General features: G+C 36.0%; 1 protein-coding gene across 2 annotated transcripts in view; it reads left to right on the top strand.

The window, feature by feature from the left end:
• Positions 1 to 12322, top strand: part of LOC150101832 (uncharacterized) — a 572233-nt gene that overhangs the window by 138901 nt on the left and 421010 nt on the right. For both annotated transcript variants that reach the window (XM_090400015.1, XM_090400014.1), the window contains exon 7: positions 10129 to 10334. In XM_090400015.1, coding sequence (XP_090256141.1) covers positions 10129 to 10334 — 206 coding nt within the window. The remainder of the gene's footprint in view (positions 1 to 10128; positions 10335 to 12322) is intronic.

Raw genomic sequence — 12322 nt, 5'->3', positions numbered from 1 at the left:
AGCAGATGTTATGGCCTTACAAGGACTTCAATAGATTGTATGAATGGGCAGGTAAGTTGAACTGTCACTTCAGTATTGCAAAGTGTAAAGTTTGAAATTTGGTAAGCAATGATGGGATGCAAATTATACACTTGGTGGGAAAACTTTAAAGGAGGTAGAGGAGATATACAACTGATGAAGAACCTCTGGATGCCATGGAATGAAGACAATTAAGTGGTTTCGCTTAAAAGAGGAGAGTGTGAGGAATAGTTTTAGGGAGAGGATTTTAGAGAGGATTTTGGATGAACTGGAAAGTGTACAAGATTGGTGGAAACATAACACAGTCCAACACAATTTTTGCTGACTTTTATATGAGACTTGTTTTTTACTAATTTGGGTGTGCTGATTTCAAATATCAAACCCATTTATCTCTATCACGTCAGGTTTTTCCTCTATGGCATTTTCTTTTTGCTAATTTGTAAGTTTTTGTTAGTTTTTAGGAGGCAGTACTATTTAGAGGATCAAAAAAATCGAATTTTTAATATTATTTTCTAAAAGTATGTACTTTTAAAAATCTGTTCCTAACGTTTTATCAAGACATTCGAAAAATTCCCGAAGATATAGCCTATTATTCAAAGCGGTGCGCAGATCAGAATCGGAGCACTCACCGCTCTCGCTTGTTAGTAAACGAATAAATGCGTAAGAACCTGCAACGGCATGTACTGGCACTTTGAATGCGAGAGAGAGAGGCCGATAATTAGATACATAACTACTTAACAATATTCATTAAAAATTACAAGAATATTTATAAAAAAATAACAATTTTACTTACACATGAGTTTCAGGGAATAAATTTTTGTTTGTAGCAATTTCTGCTGTGTGTTCTGTTTTGGCAATCCCTTTGAATACTCCAACAGTAGTCGGCCATCATGTGAGAATCCCATCTTCCTTGGTACCGATCTTCCATAGTTTTTAAGTCTTGATGAAATCTTTCGCCTTGTTCATCGCTTACAGCACCTAAATTCTCGGGAAATCTATCAAGATGACTGTATAGGAAATGAAGCTTTATGCTCATGTTGCAACCTAGGTGCTGGAAATTTTCAAGCATTGTTTCCACTAGATCTTTGTAATTGCACGCTTTTTTGTTTCCAAGAAAATTATTCGCAGCCATAGTAAATGAAGTCCAGGCCTCTTTCTCAATTTCGTTCATAGAGTTGATGAAATTTGGGTTTCTCATTAAAGATCTAATTTGCGGTCCATCAAATACATCGGCTTTAATTTTTTCATAACTAAGTCGTGGAAATTTTTCACGTATGTATTGGAAACAGTCACCTTGTAAATCTAAAGCTTTAACATACTGCTTCATAAGACCTAGTTTGATGTGTAGAGGTGGAAAAATGATTTTTTCTCTGTCGATTAAAGGTTGATTTATAACATTCTGTTCTCCAACATTTAAGGATATTCTAAGAGGCCAGTGTTTCTGACTCCAGTGTTGGTTTCTAGCTCGACTATCCCAGAAGCATAGAAAACACGGAAACTTTGTATATCCTCTATGAAAGCCAAGTAAAAAGTTCACCATTTTAAGATCCACAGAGATGATCCAGTTATGGTCTGTATATTTTAATAACTTCAGAACCTTTTTAATGTCCTCATATGTTTCCTTTAAGTGGACTGAATAGCCAATAGGAATTGAGCCATATACATTCCCATTGTGTAGTAAGACACACTTGAGACTTCTGCTTGAACTGTCGATAAATAAACGCCACTCATTTGGATGATATTGTACAACACTCATTTCAGTTAGTAAACCTGACACATTGTTTCAGTAAATAAACCCACACTTGTGTTTAAAATATTGTACAAGATTACTTTCCCTGCTACGATAAAAAGTTATCTTCGCATCTTGCTCCAGTAAGTTTTTTTCATTTAATCTTGAAGCTAACAATTCCGATGATTCCTTTCATAGGCCCAAATCTCTTACTAAGTTATTCAATTCCGTTTGAGTAAAACGTTGCGGTCCAGAACTAGAAATTAAATTTTCATTGTCTAAATCAACATCCGGGTTTTGCTCCTCAAGAACATCTGGCATATCCCGATCATGCTCGTTCTCAAGTAAAGGAAGTCCTTTATAAATTGGCACGGCTATTTCATTGGAATGAGCAACTGGCCGAATTGCGGAGTCGAGATTTGGATACACAATTTTTTTCTTATTCTTCTTATTATAACCAGAAGTCTGAACTAAACAAAAATAGCAATCATCTACGTGATTTTTCGGTTCAAGCCAAATCATTGGAATGCCAAAAGCTAATTTTTGGCATTTTCCCTTGCTCCACTGTCGTAAATTTTCTACACATGACTTACACACTTTATTTGTAGCCTGTGACTTTTCCTGATCTGCAATTTTTACGTCAAATTATGCAAAGTACACTTTCTTAATGAAATCAGTGATATTTGTCCTTTGACTGGGAACAGTAAAGCTGCCACAAATGTAGCAGAAGGAATCTACACTATTGACACAATTTCGAGTAGTAGACATGAGGTATTTTCTTCACTGCCGACAAACATGCAATTAACAAGACAAAAAAAACTAGAGACTTTATTGAAACGTTATAAGCGCTCATCATACTTTCACGATCGATTAACGATTGACTGATTTCGATCGTTCGTTATCCGCTATGACGCATATAGCATTCATTTGTTTTAGGCAGTTTGTGCCTTGCAGGTTCTTACGCATTTATTCGTTTACTAACAAGCGAGAGCGGTGAGCGCTTCGATTCTCATCTGCGCACCGCTTTGAATAATAGGCTATATCTTCGGGAATTTTTCGAATGTCTTGATAAAAAGTTAGGAACAGATTTTTAAAAGTACATACTTTCATAAAATAATATTAAAAAATCGATTTTTTTGATCCTCTAAATAGTACTGCCTCCTAAAAACTAACAAAAACTTACAAATTAGCAAAAAGAAAATGCCATAGAGGAAAAACCTGACGTGATAGAGAAAAATGGGTTTGATATTTGAAATCAGCGCACCCAAATTAGTAAAAAACAAGTGTCAGATCATAATCAGTAGGAAAAAAAATTTTTTTTGTTGGCCAGTGTAATTCAAAAGTAATCCTGAGCTGTGCAATCAAGGTGCTTGGTGAGACATCTGGAAAGATTAGAGAGCAGAAGGAGGGTTGGTGGTGGAATAATAATGTACAAGTTGCAGTGACAGCTAAGAGGAAGGCAAAGCAGAAGTGGGATGAGTCAAGAGTGGAAGAGGACAGAGAGGTGTACAGAGAGACAGAAAGCAAGAAGCCAAGAGAGTTGTGGCACAGGCGAAGGCCATGGCATATCAAGATCTGTATGATCAATTAGAAACAAAAGAAGGACAGACAAAAATTTACCAACTAGCGAAATGTAGAAATAAAGCAGCAAAGGACATCTTACATGCGAGGCAGATCAAAGACGCTGAAGGAAGAGTATTATGGAGGGATGTGGACATAAGAAACAGATGGAAAATATACTTTGAGAGACTTTTGAATGAGGAAAATGCAAGGACTCACAGAGGAAATGGGCAGCCTTCTGAGGGGATGGTGCAGAACATCAGTAGAGTGGAAGTGATGGAGGCCATGAAGAGGATGAGGAATGGAAAATCAGTGGGCCCCAACAGAATTCCAGTGGAGGCATGGAAGGCACTGGGGGAAGAGGGAATTGGCCTGCTGTGGGACCTGTTCATGAAAGTTTGCCAACAGGAAAATATACCCGAGGAATGGAGAGAGAGTACTCTTCTCCCCATCTACAAGGGTAAAGGGGATGCACAAGACTGTAAAAATTACAGAGGAATAAAGTTGATGTCCCACAATGAAAATCCTAGAAAGGGTTCTTGATGGAAGATTGAGGAAGGAGGTGGAGATTGCAAAGGAACAATTTGGCTTCATGCCTGGTAGACCAACAACAGATGCTATCTTTGGGTTACGGCAGATGATGGAAAAGTATCGAGAGAAACAAAGGGAGCTACATCTGGCATTTATTGATCTGGAGAAAGCATATGATAGAGTGCCAAGGCAAGAAGTCTGGAGGTGTCTGAGGGAGAAGAAGGTGCCGGAGAAATATGTCAGGTTGTTGCGGGAAATGTACAGAAATGTGAAGACAAGTGTTCGGACCTGTCTGGGACAGACAGAAAGTTTTCAAGTAACAGTTGGCTTGTATCAAGGGTCAGCATTAAGTCCGTTTCTGTTTAATATTGTGATGGAGGTGGTAACAGAGGAGGTGAGAGAAGATGCGCCTTGGACAGTGTTGTATGCAGATGACATCTTGCTGTGTGCAGATTCAAGAGAAGAAGCGGGAACTAAACTGGAAAGATTGAGAAAAGTACTGGAAGAGAGAGGTATGACACTTAGCAGAAGTAAGACAGAGTATATGTGTTGCGCAGTGGGTGGCGGAAAGGAGACCGATCTGGAGCTGGAAGGAAATGTCATCAGGAAGCTGAGAGACTTTAGATACTTAGGTTCAACAGTGGAAGAAGATGGAGGAGCTGAGAAGGAAGTGGGATGCAGGATACAAGCGGGTTGAAGGAACTGGAGGGAGATGGCTGGGGTGTTATGCGATAAGAGGGTGCCGATCAATCTGAAAAGCAAAATCTATAGGACAGTAGTGAGGCCAGCTATGACATATGCTATAGAAGCTGTGGCCTTGAGATAAAATAACATCAGCAGGATGGAAGTAGCAGAGATGAGAATGCTTAGGTGGATGTGCGGTGTGACCAGGAAGGATCGTCTGAGAAATGACTATGTCAGGGAACAGTGAAAGTTACGAACTTAGGAGCGAAAATACAGGAGGCAAGGTTGAGATAGTTTGGTCATGTGATGAGGAGGGAGGACGAATATGTGGGAAGAAGGGTCATGCAGATGGATGTGCAAAGAAGGCGGAAGCATGGGCAGCCAAAGAAGAGATGGCGGGACCTGGTAGAAGAGGACTTGAGGATGAAGAACTTGGATGTGGTGACAGCCCAAGATAGGAAGGTGTGGAGGAGACTCATTATCAATAGTGACCCCACTTAAGTGGGAGAAGCTGCAGAAAAGAAGAAGAAGAGGAGATGAGATATATGGGAGTGGTGGTGGACAAGGACCTAAAATTCAGGGGCCATTTTGCACAAGTTGTGAAGTTGTCGCGTCAGATAATGGCAGTGATGCAAAGGACCTTGATGTACAGAAATAAAGAGGTTATGGTTTGGTTATACAGGCCTCATATGGGTTATTGTGCACAGATTTGATCACTGGGTTTTCATAGTGATGTGGATATGTTGTAAAGTTCCCAGATGCACAAAAGTGGTCAGTGGTCTTTAGAATTTGCAGTATGAAGTCAGATTTGAAAGAATATAAATTGCAAATTCTCATGAACAGGTGGTGGAGGAGTGGGGGGAAGATGATTGAGATATATAAGCTGGTCAGGGGATTGTTATCAGGTTGATATAGAAGAGATTTTTCATAGAATGGGAAAGGGGAAGGGATACCCCTGGAAAACTGTATTAGTAGGCTTTGGCAGAGCAGTGAGGAGCAGGTTATGCATGGAGAGTGGTGGATGAGTGGAATACATTGCCTGTATGTTGTGAATGTGGACACATTGAATCATTTTAAGGCATTGCTGGATGAGCTTTGTGTGATAGCATGTACCTCCCATGATGAGTTCGACTCATTGGAGGTCAGATGCCAATACTACTAATAATTATTATTATTGTTTTATGCAAGGAGTAGGGTGACATCTTCAGACTATGAACTTTGCAAAGAAGGCTCTTCTGTTTGTTGATAAACACTGCATTTTGTATCTTAGACCTTCATTATTCTCCAGAAATCATAAAAGTGAAAATTTTCCCCTGAACATAACCTTATTGATTCAACCATTCTGATGCAATGATCAGAATGTCATTGCAAAGTTTAAGAAGAATGCAATAACAATGCCTTAGAACAGTGGTTCATGGCATCTGATGGAAAACAATGGCAAGCCAACACAAAAAGAATTCTGGAAAAGTTATAACATTAGAGATACTATAGGCTAACATTGGCATGGAAAATATGAGTCAGAAATCATTGTGAGTAGCATAGAAAACATCGTGGTCGAAGGATACAAACCCACCAACAAAAATAAACTAAAGTGAAACGTTGATGAAGTTCATCTCCCACTTATATGGGAGATGAACTTATCACTTGGTGTGAGACCACTGCTCTGCTTATTGTAGACCTGAATGGTTTGAAAAAGTTTTGTTCTTGATTTCTAGAGCAGAGTTTCCTGACACACAAAAAAAATAAATTAAAATACCAAAAAATATATATATAAAATTAATAAAGAATAGTAAAAAAATCCTTAGCCCTATAGTATGAATGTACTATAGGGTTACAAAAACCTTTTATGGTTGGGTGGGAGCAAAAAAAAAAGAAATATGAAGGAACTTGTGCAGTGTCATTTGAAGAAGAAATCCTTGACATCAGTGAAGAAGTTATGTCAGACCCTGTATGTCTGTATAGAAATTACAATTAACCTCATGGTGCAAAATCTAAAGGAAATGTTAATGAGACATACAAACTGACTGTAATGACCCTGACAATGATAGAGAATTCAAGACATCATTTAGGAATTGATGCTGTTATTAAGCCATATGCATTTATTATGAATATGATGTTGAAACTGAAACATGTGAAAATTGACTCTTTCTTTAAGAAGAACATGACTGACTTCTCCCCACCTGAAGAATATCAAAAAAATTATCTTTTCTGTAGGCATCCAAACATTTTTTACTGTTTATTGCTCACTTAGAATATATATAGAGAGTGGAGTTTTACTTTCTCCTTCAAAAAATAAGTGGAGTAACTCTGAAACCCAATTAACTATGAAAATGACCAAAAAAACTTCATCCAGTGAAGCTGTCTTTTATAAAGAACACCCCTCACTCAGTTCATTAACCATGTACCACCCTGTTCTAGTTAATGGACTGTTATTACCTAAATATGTGAAATTTTCGTATTGCAATGCTTTTTGATCCACTGTATACATTTCAGTATTTTTTTAATGTGAATCCCACCCACAAAAGGTTATAAACCTGTAGTACATTAGTACTCTGGGTTGGCTAAGGATTTCTTTTTCTATTCATTAGTTATTTATTTATTTATATATTTTTTTTGTTTATTTTTTACCTTGTCTGAAAACCCTGCTCTCCAGACAAACACAGAACTTTTTTTTTAGCCACTTTGGCTCTCCAGTAAGCATGGCAGTGGTCTCATACTGGAGCAATGAAATTCATCTACCACCTAAAAACATTTGCAAACATTCATGACCACAGTGCTGGGATTTGAATCCACAGCATATTGATTGAAGTACAGAGGTACTAACCACTCAAATAACCAGGCCAGCAGACATTATTTACTAAGATATTATGAAGATAAGTAAACAATTTGAAACTACCACCAAATCATTTATGCTATGCTGGTAAATTCATAGTTTTGAAAAAACAAAAAATTATTCTTACTGTATTAGTAAAGATGTAGAACAATTATTAATATAAACATATGTATCATATAAAGGTGTGCTGTTAAGAGGCTATATAACCTCTACTCTGATATCTCATTCATGTGCTTTCTTAGCATTTTATAACCTGGATTTAATCTTCTGCAATTTTCAGTTGGTATTGAGAACTTGATGAAATAACACATTACATGATTGCTAAAAATGCATGTGCTTTACTGAAAAATGTTATAAAATATTGTCAGCCTAGTTGGCCAGGTGTTTATCATTTCTGCTCTCCAACTAATTTGGGCCTTCAAATCCTGTAATTAGCATGGATGCCTGAAGCAGCTTGAAAAAGTTCCATGTTTGGTCTCTAGAGCATGTTTTCCAGATTGTATAAAAATAAATTTAGGAAAATACAAAAAATGTATATTATTATTAACATACATATATCTCCATTGAGTCAGAAGACTCTTTGTGACAGATCCATTATTCACACAATACCTATCATATTTCTCTTTAAATTCATTCATTGATGAATCACTCACAACCACCTCTGACAATCCATTTCACCTGTTTGCCACCCTCTGAGCAAAAACTTTAATCTTAACATCCCTGCTAACCACACCTTTACACAACTTCCACTGGTGATCCCCTTGTTCTCTTCTTTATTGCCATGTAATGAAAAAAGTCTAAAGTGCCAATCCTATTAAGCCCCTTTAATAACTTAAACGCTTCTATCATGTCTCCTCTTTTTTATCATAAATTATTTACACGTGAACACAAGAAGTAATATTTATTAAATATACTGCCAAATATTTCAGTTTGAAACTAACAAACTATCATCAGTGGCCTGAACAACATTTTTTACAAGGTAGAATGCAAACAATTGAATTATTCAAAATAATACGATCCACATGTTAAATCTCTAATAGCGTTATGCTTCACTGAAGAAAAGGTTAATCATAAAAGTGATTATAAAATAATTATATAACTTATATTATCATCCAAAAAAAAAAAAAAAAAAAATTAGAATTGCATACTAAACAGATCATTAGATAGATGTAGGATCCAGCGGTTTCTTAGGATGAATCTTAATAAATATTACTTTTTGTGTTCACATGTAAATAATTTATGATAAAACTATGGCACAAGTTTCCCCAAAAACTCCTCTCCCATATTTCATATATTTCTGGCATTAGTATTCATAAACTGCAGTATCCCTTCCAACAATCTCCTTTACGCCTTGTGTCACTTAACCGACTAAAGTTAACAACCACTTACTAACCTCTAGATTGCCTGTACCCATGCTCAGTTACATCCCGTTAAAAATTCATCTTGGAAACCTCGCCGAACAACATTTTCTCAAGACTTCTGACACCTATTCAGATGTAAGCTATCCACCTTATATAAATACTTCCTTTCATCAAACTCATTCCACACATCCACAAACTCCTCACAATTCCTCATGCACAATCTCCCCACAGAGTCATTTGAAATCCTACCTCTCTGTCTCAACTCATTTCTATCATACTGTGGCTACAGACTCAAACTTTACTTTCTCACTCTTATTTTTCACATGCTAGCAACTCTTTCATGTCTTCTTGTCTTCCACACTTGTTACCTGCTAAATCATTTTACTAGCCAAAATTAAATTTTTTTCACCTTAACTAACTACATCCTTACACATCATGACATCCTTAGTCTTAGCACCAGGAAAACATAATTTCGTCCCACCCTCCTCAAGGACTCCTGTTATCAATGAATCACCATACAATTCTGATCCTTATTCTCATGCTTTCACTTTTTCATACTCTACTTTCTCTCCCTTTCTTTTACTTTTGTGTCATACCATCTGCTAGGCATTTCTCCAACTACTCTATCTCATGTTTTGTTCTGTGGAGAGCTCCACATAAGTACAACATCTTTTCTATGGCCATCTGGTCATTCTCTTCATTTTTCAGTGTCATTTGTGCAGTCACTCATACCACTTATAACATTAACTATGCCATTCCTATTATCATGCATTTCATCCTTCATCTCACTGCTATCATTTTTCCTACTTTCTTCACACTTCTGGTATTCACTCATAAAACACTTCTTACAAACAGTCTCACCAGTTTCATTCTCCTTCCATAAACTCTCATTCTGTGAAGTTCATACATTTTGCACAGCAGCGAACATAATCATGCCCATTAAAATCACCCACCATTGTTTTCCACATTGGTACCATCATGTACAATACAGTGTACAAGAAAAGAAATATTAAACTTTTGAAAATCAGAAAATTAAGCATGCACTACCCTTATTAATCAAACAAACATTCATGAATATAATGATGCAAAAATAATATAATTGTTGCTAAATACTTCCAAAAAATAACTTATCTCTCAGCACCAAAAATCTCCATGTCAAACCATCTTCTCCCTCTCATGGTAAAAAAAAAAAAAAAAAAAAAATTAAGAATATATATTTTTTTAATATAAATCTTTCAATAAAAGAAAAATAAAACTTTGTCCACATGGAGTTAATTTACTATAGACTTACAACTTTCATGAATTGGGAATCATATAAGAAAATGGGGGGGGGGGGGTTAATTGATGAATGTCTGTAAATTTATTATTGATCCCTTTTTTTTTCTTTTTTTTTTGTTTGTTTTTGTTTTCAGTGTCCACAACTCAAACGAGTGGCACATTTCATGGGATATGGATATTTATCAGAGCTGATAGCTTACATCCAAGTTCTTTTTTCAACAAAAAGTGTGGAAATAGCATCTCCCGATAAAGGCCATTTTGCCAACATTGCTCTGCACTGTTTTACCCAGCAGATTTTAGAAAAACAACAGGAGCGGCTTGCTATTACTAATGCACTTAGGTAATTACTGTTTCAGAGTTTTATTTGCCAATTGTTTGAAATAAGTAACATACTGTTTTCTTATCTCCGAGTTTAGAAGAGTCATTCAGTTTATGATCATGGTATGGAAGATAAAACTGAGTACCTAGCATCCCTCCTATTATGCACTCTCTCTCTTTCTCTTTCTTTCACCTAGATTTGAATCTCATCTATGACTTGAATAACCTTTATTATAGGCTTTTCCAACTGATAGCGAGTTAGCAATCTCATGTGGAGGTAGCTGGGTTTTTTCATCCTGTCAATGAGAAAAACTAGTTTTTGATTCAAGTTGATTTTATTTTTATAAATTAAGTTTATGTATGGTTTTAAAGTTGTGTTTTATATCAGAATGGATCACATAAAAGTAAACACATCTTCATAAGTAGAAGTTATAAGAAATATTCTTGCTTGAACTGAAGACAGTAAATAAATGTTTGCAATGTGTACTGTGTAGGTAATAAAATATCTTAATTTTTTAACTCTTAAAAGTTGTCTGATGCTAGGTTTGTATACTTGTTTTGGAAGTAGCTTAAATTAGTACATCATTATTGATTTTTAATTTGAAGGTAACATGATTTTTTTTTTAAAGAATAACCTATGTGAAATCAGAAACTTTGGATTTTCATTACAAAATTTTGTTTGTTTGCCTGCTGTTTTTCTTAAATAAGCAGATAAAAACATTTGGATTTAAAATTGATAAAATATTTCAGTGATTTAAAAAGTTACATGTGGATTTAACTTTTTAGAAATGGTTTTGTTTTCTTTGAGAATGGTGGCCTCATCTTGCTGCTCTTCAAGTTTTGTTATATTTAATCTTCTTCAGTTGATTTATAAATGGTGCTAGTGTCTTCTCATAAATTGCTTATTATGTAACCAGCATAGTTTCATCTGTATAGTCTTCCATCATTTTGCAATTTAGACCCTTGAGAGTTGTAGCTGATACTGTGAAAGTACAGCAGTTATGTCATTACTAATTACCTATCCCAATTTCCTTCCAAATTTCCCTGTTATTTGTCAAGTTTCTGATTTGATCAGTTTTATTTTTCCATATATGAGGGTTGTTTGAAAAGTTTGGTAAAAAAATAAGTTAAACTCATTTGTTTGGAAAATCACCTTTATTTCTCAACATAGTCTCCATAGAGGTCTACACATTTGGTCCAGCGAGTTTCCAATTTTTTCATCCCATCTAAAAAGTAGGATTTGTCAAATTTTGCAAAAGTAGGATTTGTCAAATTTTGCAAAATTTTGCAAACGAGGATGCAAAAAAATTTTGCATCCTCGTTTGAAGAAACTTTTTTCCCACCGAGCCGAATTTTTAAGTTTGGGAACAACAAGAAGAAGTCACACAGGGCCAAGTCTGGAGAATTATTATTATACAGGTCCATGGAGTCAGAAGACTAATTGTGGGAGGCCCAAAACTTTCAAAACAATATCTATCATACCTCTTCTTGAATTCATTAACAGACGAAGCACTCACAACTGAGTCAGGCAATGCATTCATTAATTCACCACTCTCCAAGCAAAAAATCTAGTTATCACACCCTTGTTAACCACACTCTTCCTTAATTTCCAGGGATGACCTCTTGTTCTTCCATCACTATCACACAGCTGAAATATTTCCCCTGCGTCATTCTTACAAAAACCTTTCAGTAATTTAAATGTTTCTATCATATCCCCTCTTCTTTGCCTATCAACCAACCTCTGTAATCCACAAACTTTCTATCTATCAATGGGAGCATTTTTTACACCACTCATCAACTTAGTCACTCTCATCTGAACTCCTCTTCACAACTTTCTCATCTCCAAGGAATCCAGTCGACCAGACTTGAGCACAATAATTCAGATGTGGAAGTATCAATGTCTTATATAGAGGAATAATAACTTCTTTATTTCTGGATGTTAGAGTGTTCTTCAGTAGCCAAGTAATCCTATGTACTATCTTGGACAACTTAGCAATGTGTGCCCTCTGA

This window comes from Typopeltis vanoorti, chromosome 11 (genome assembly GCF_054136105.1).
Source record: "Typopeltis vanoorti isolate ZY-2024b chromosome 11, IOZ_Tvanoo_1.0, whole genome shotgun sequence".
In the NCBI taxonomy this organism is placed as follows: Eukaryota; Metazoa; Arthropoda; class Arachnida; order Uropygi; family Thelyphonidae; genus Typopeltis; species Typopeltis vanoorti.
This window is presented reverse-complemented; position numbering and strand designations above follow the sequence as displayed.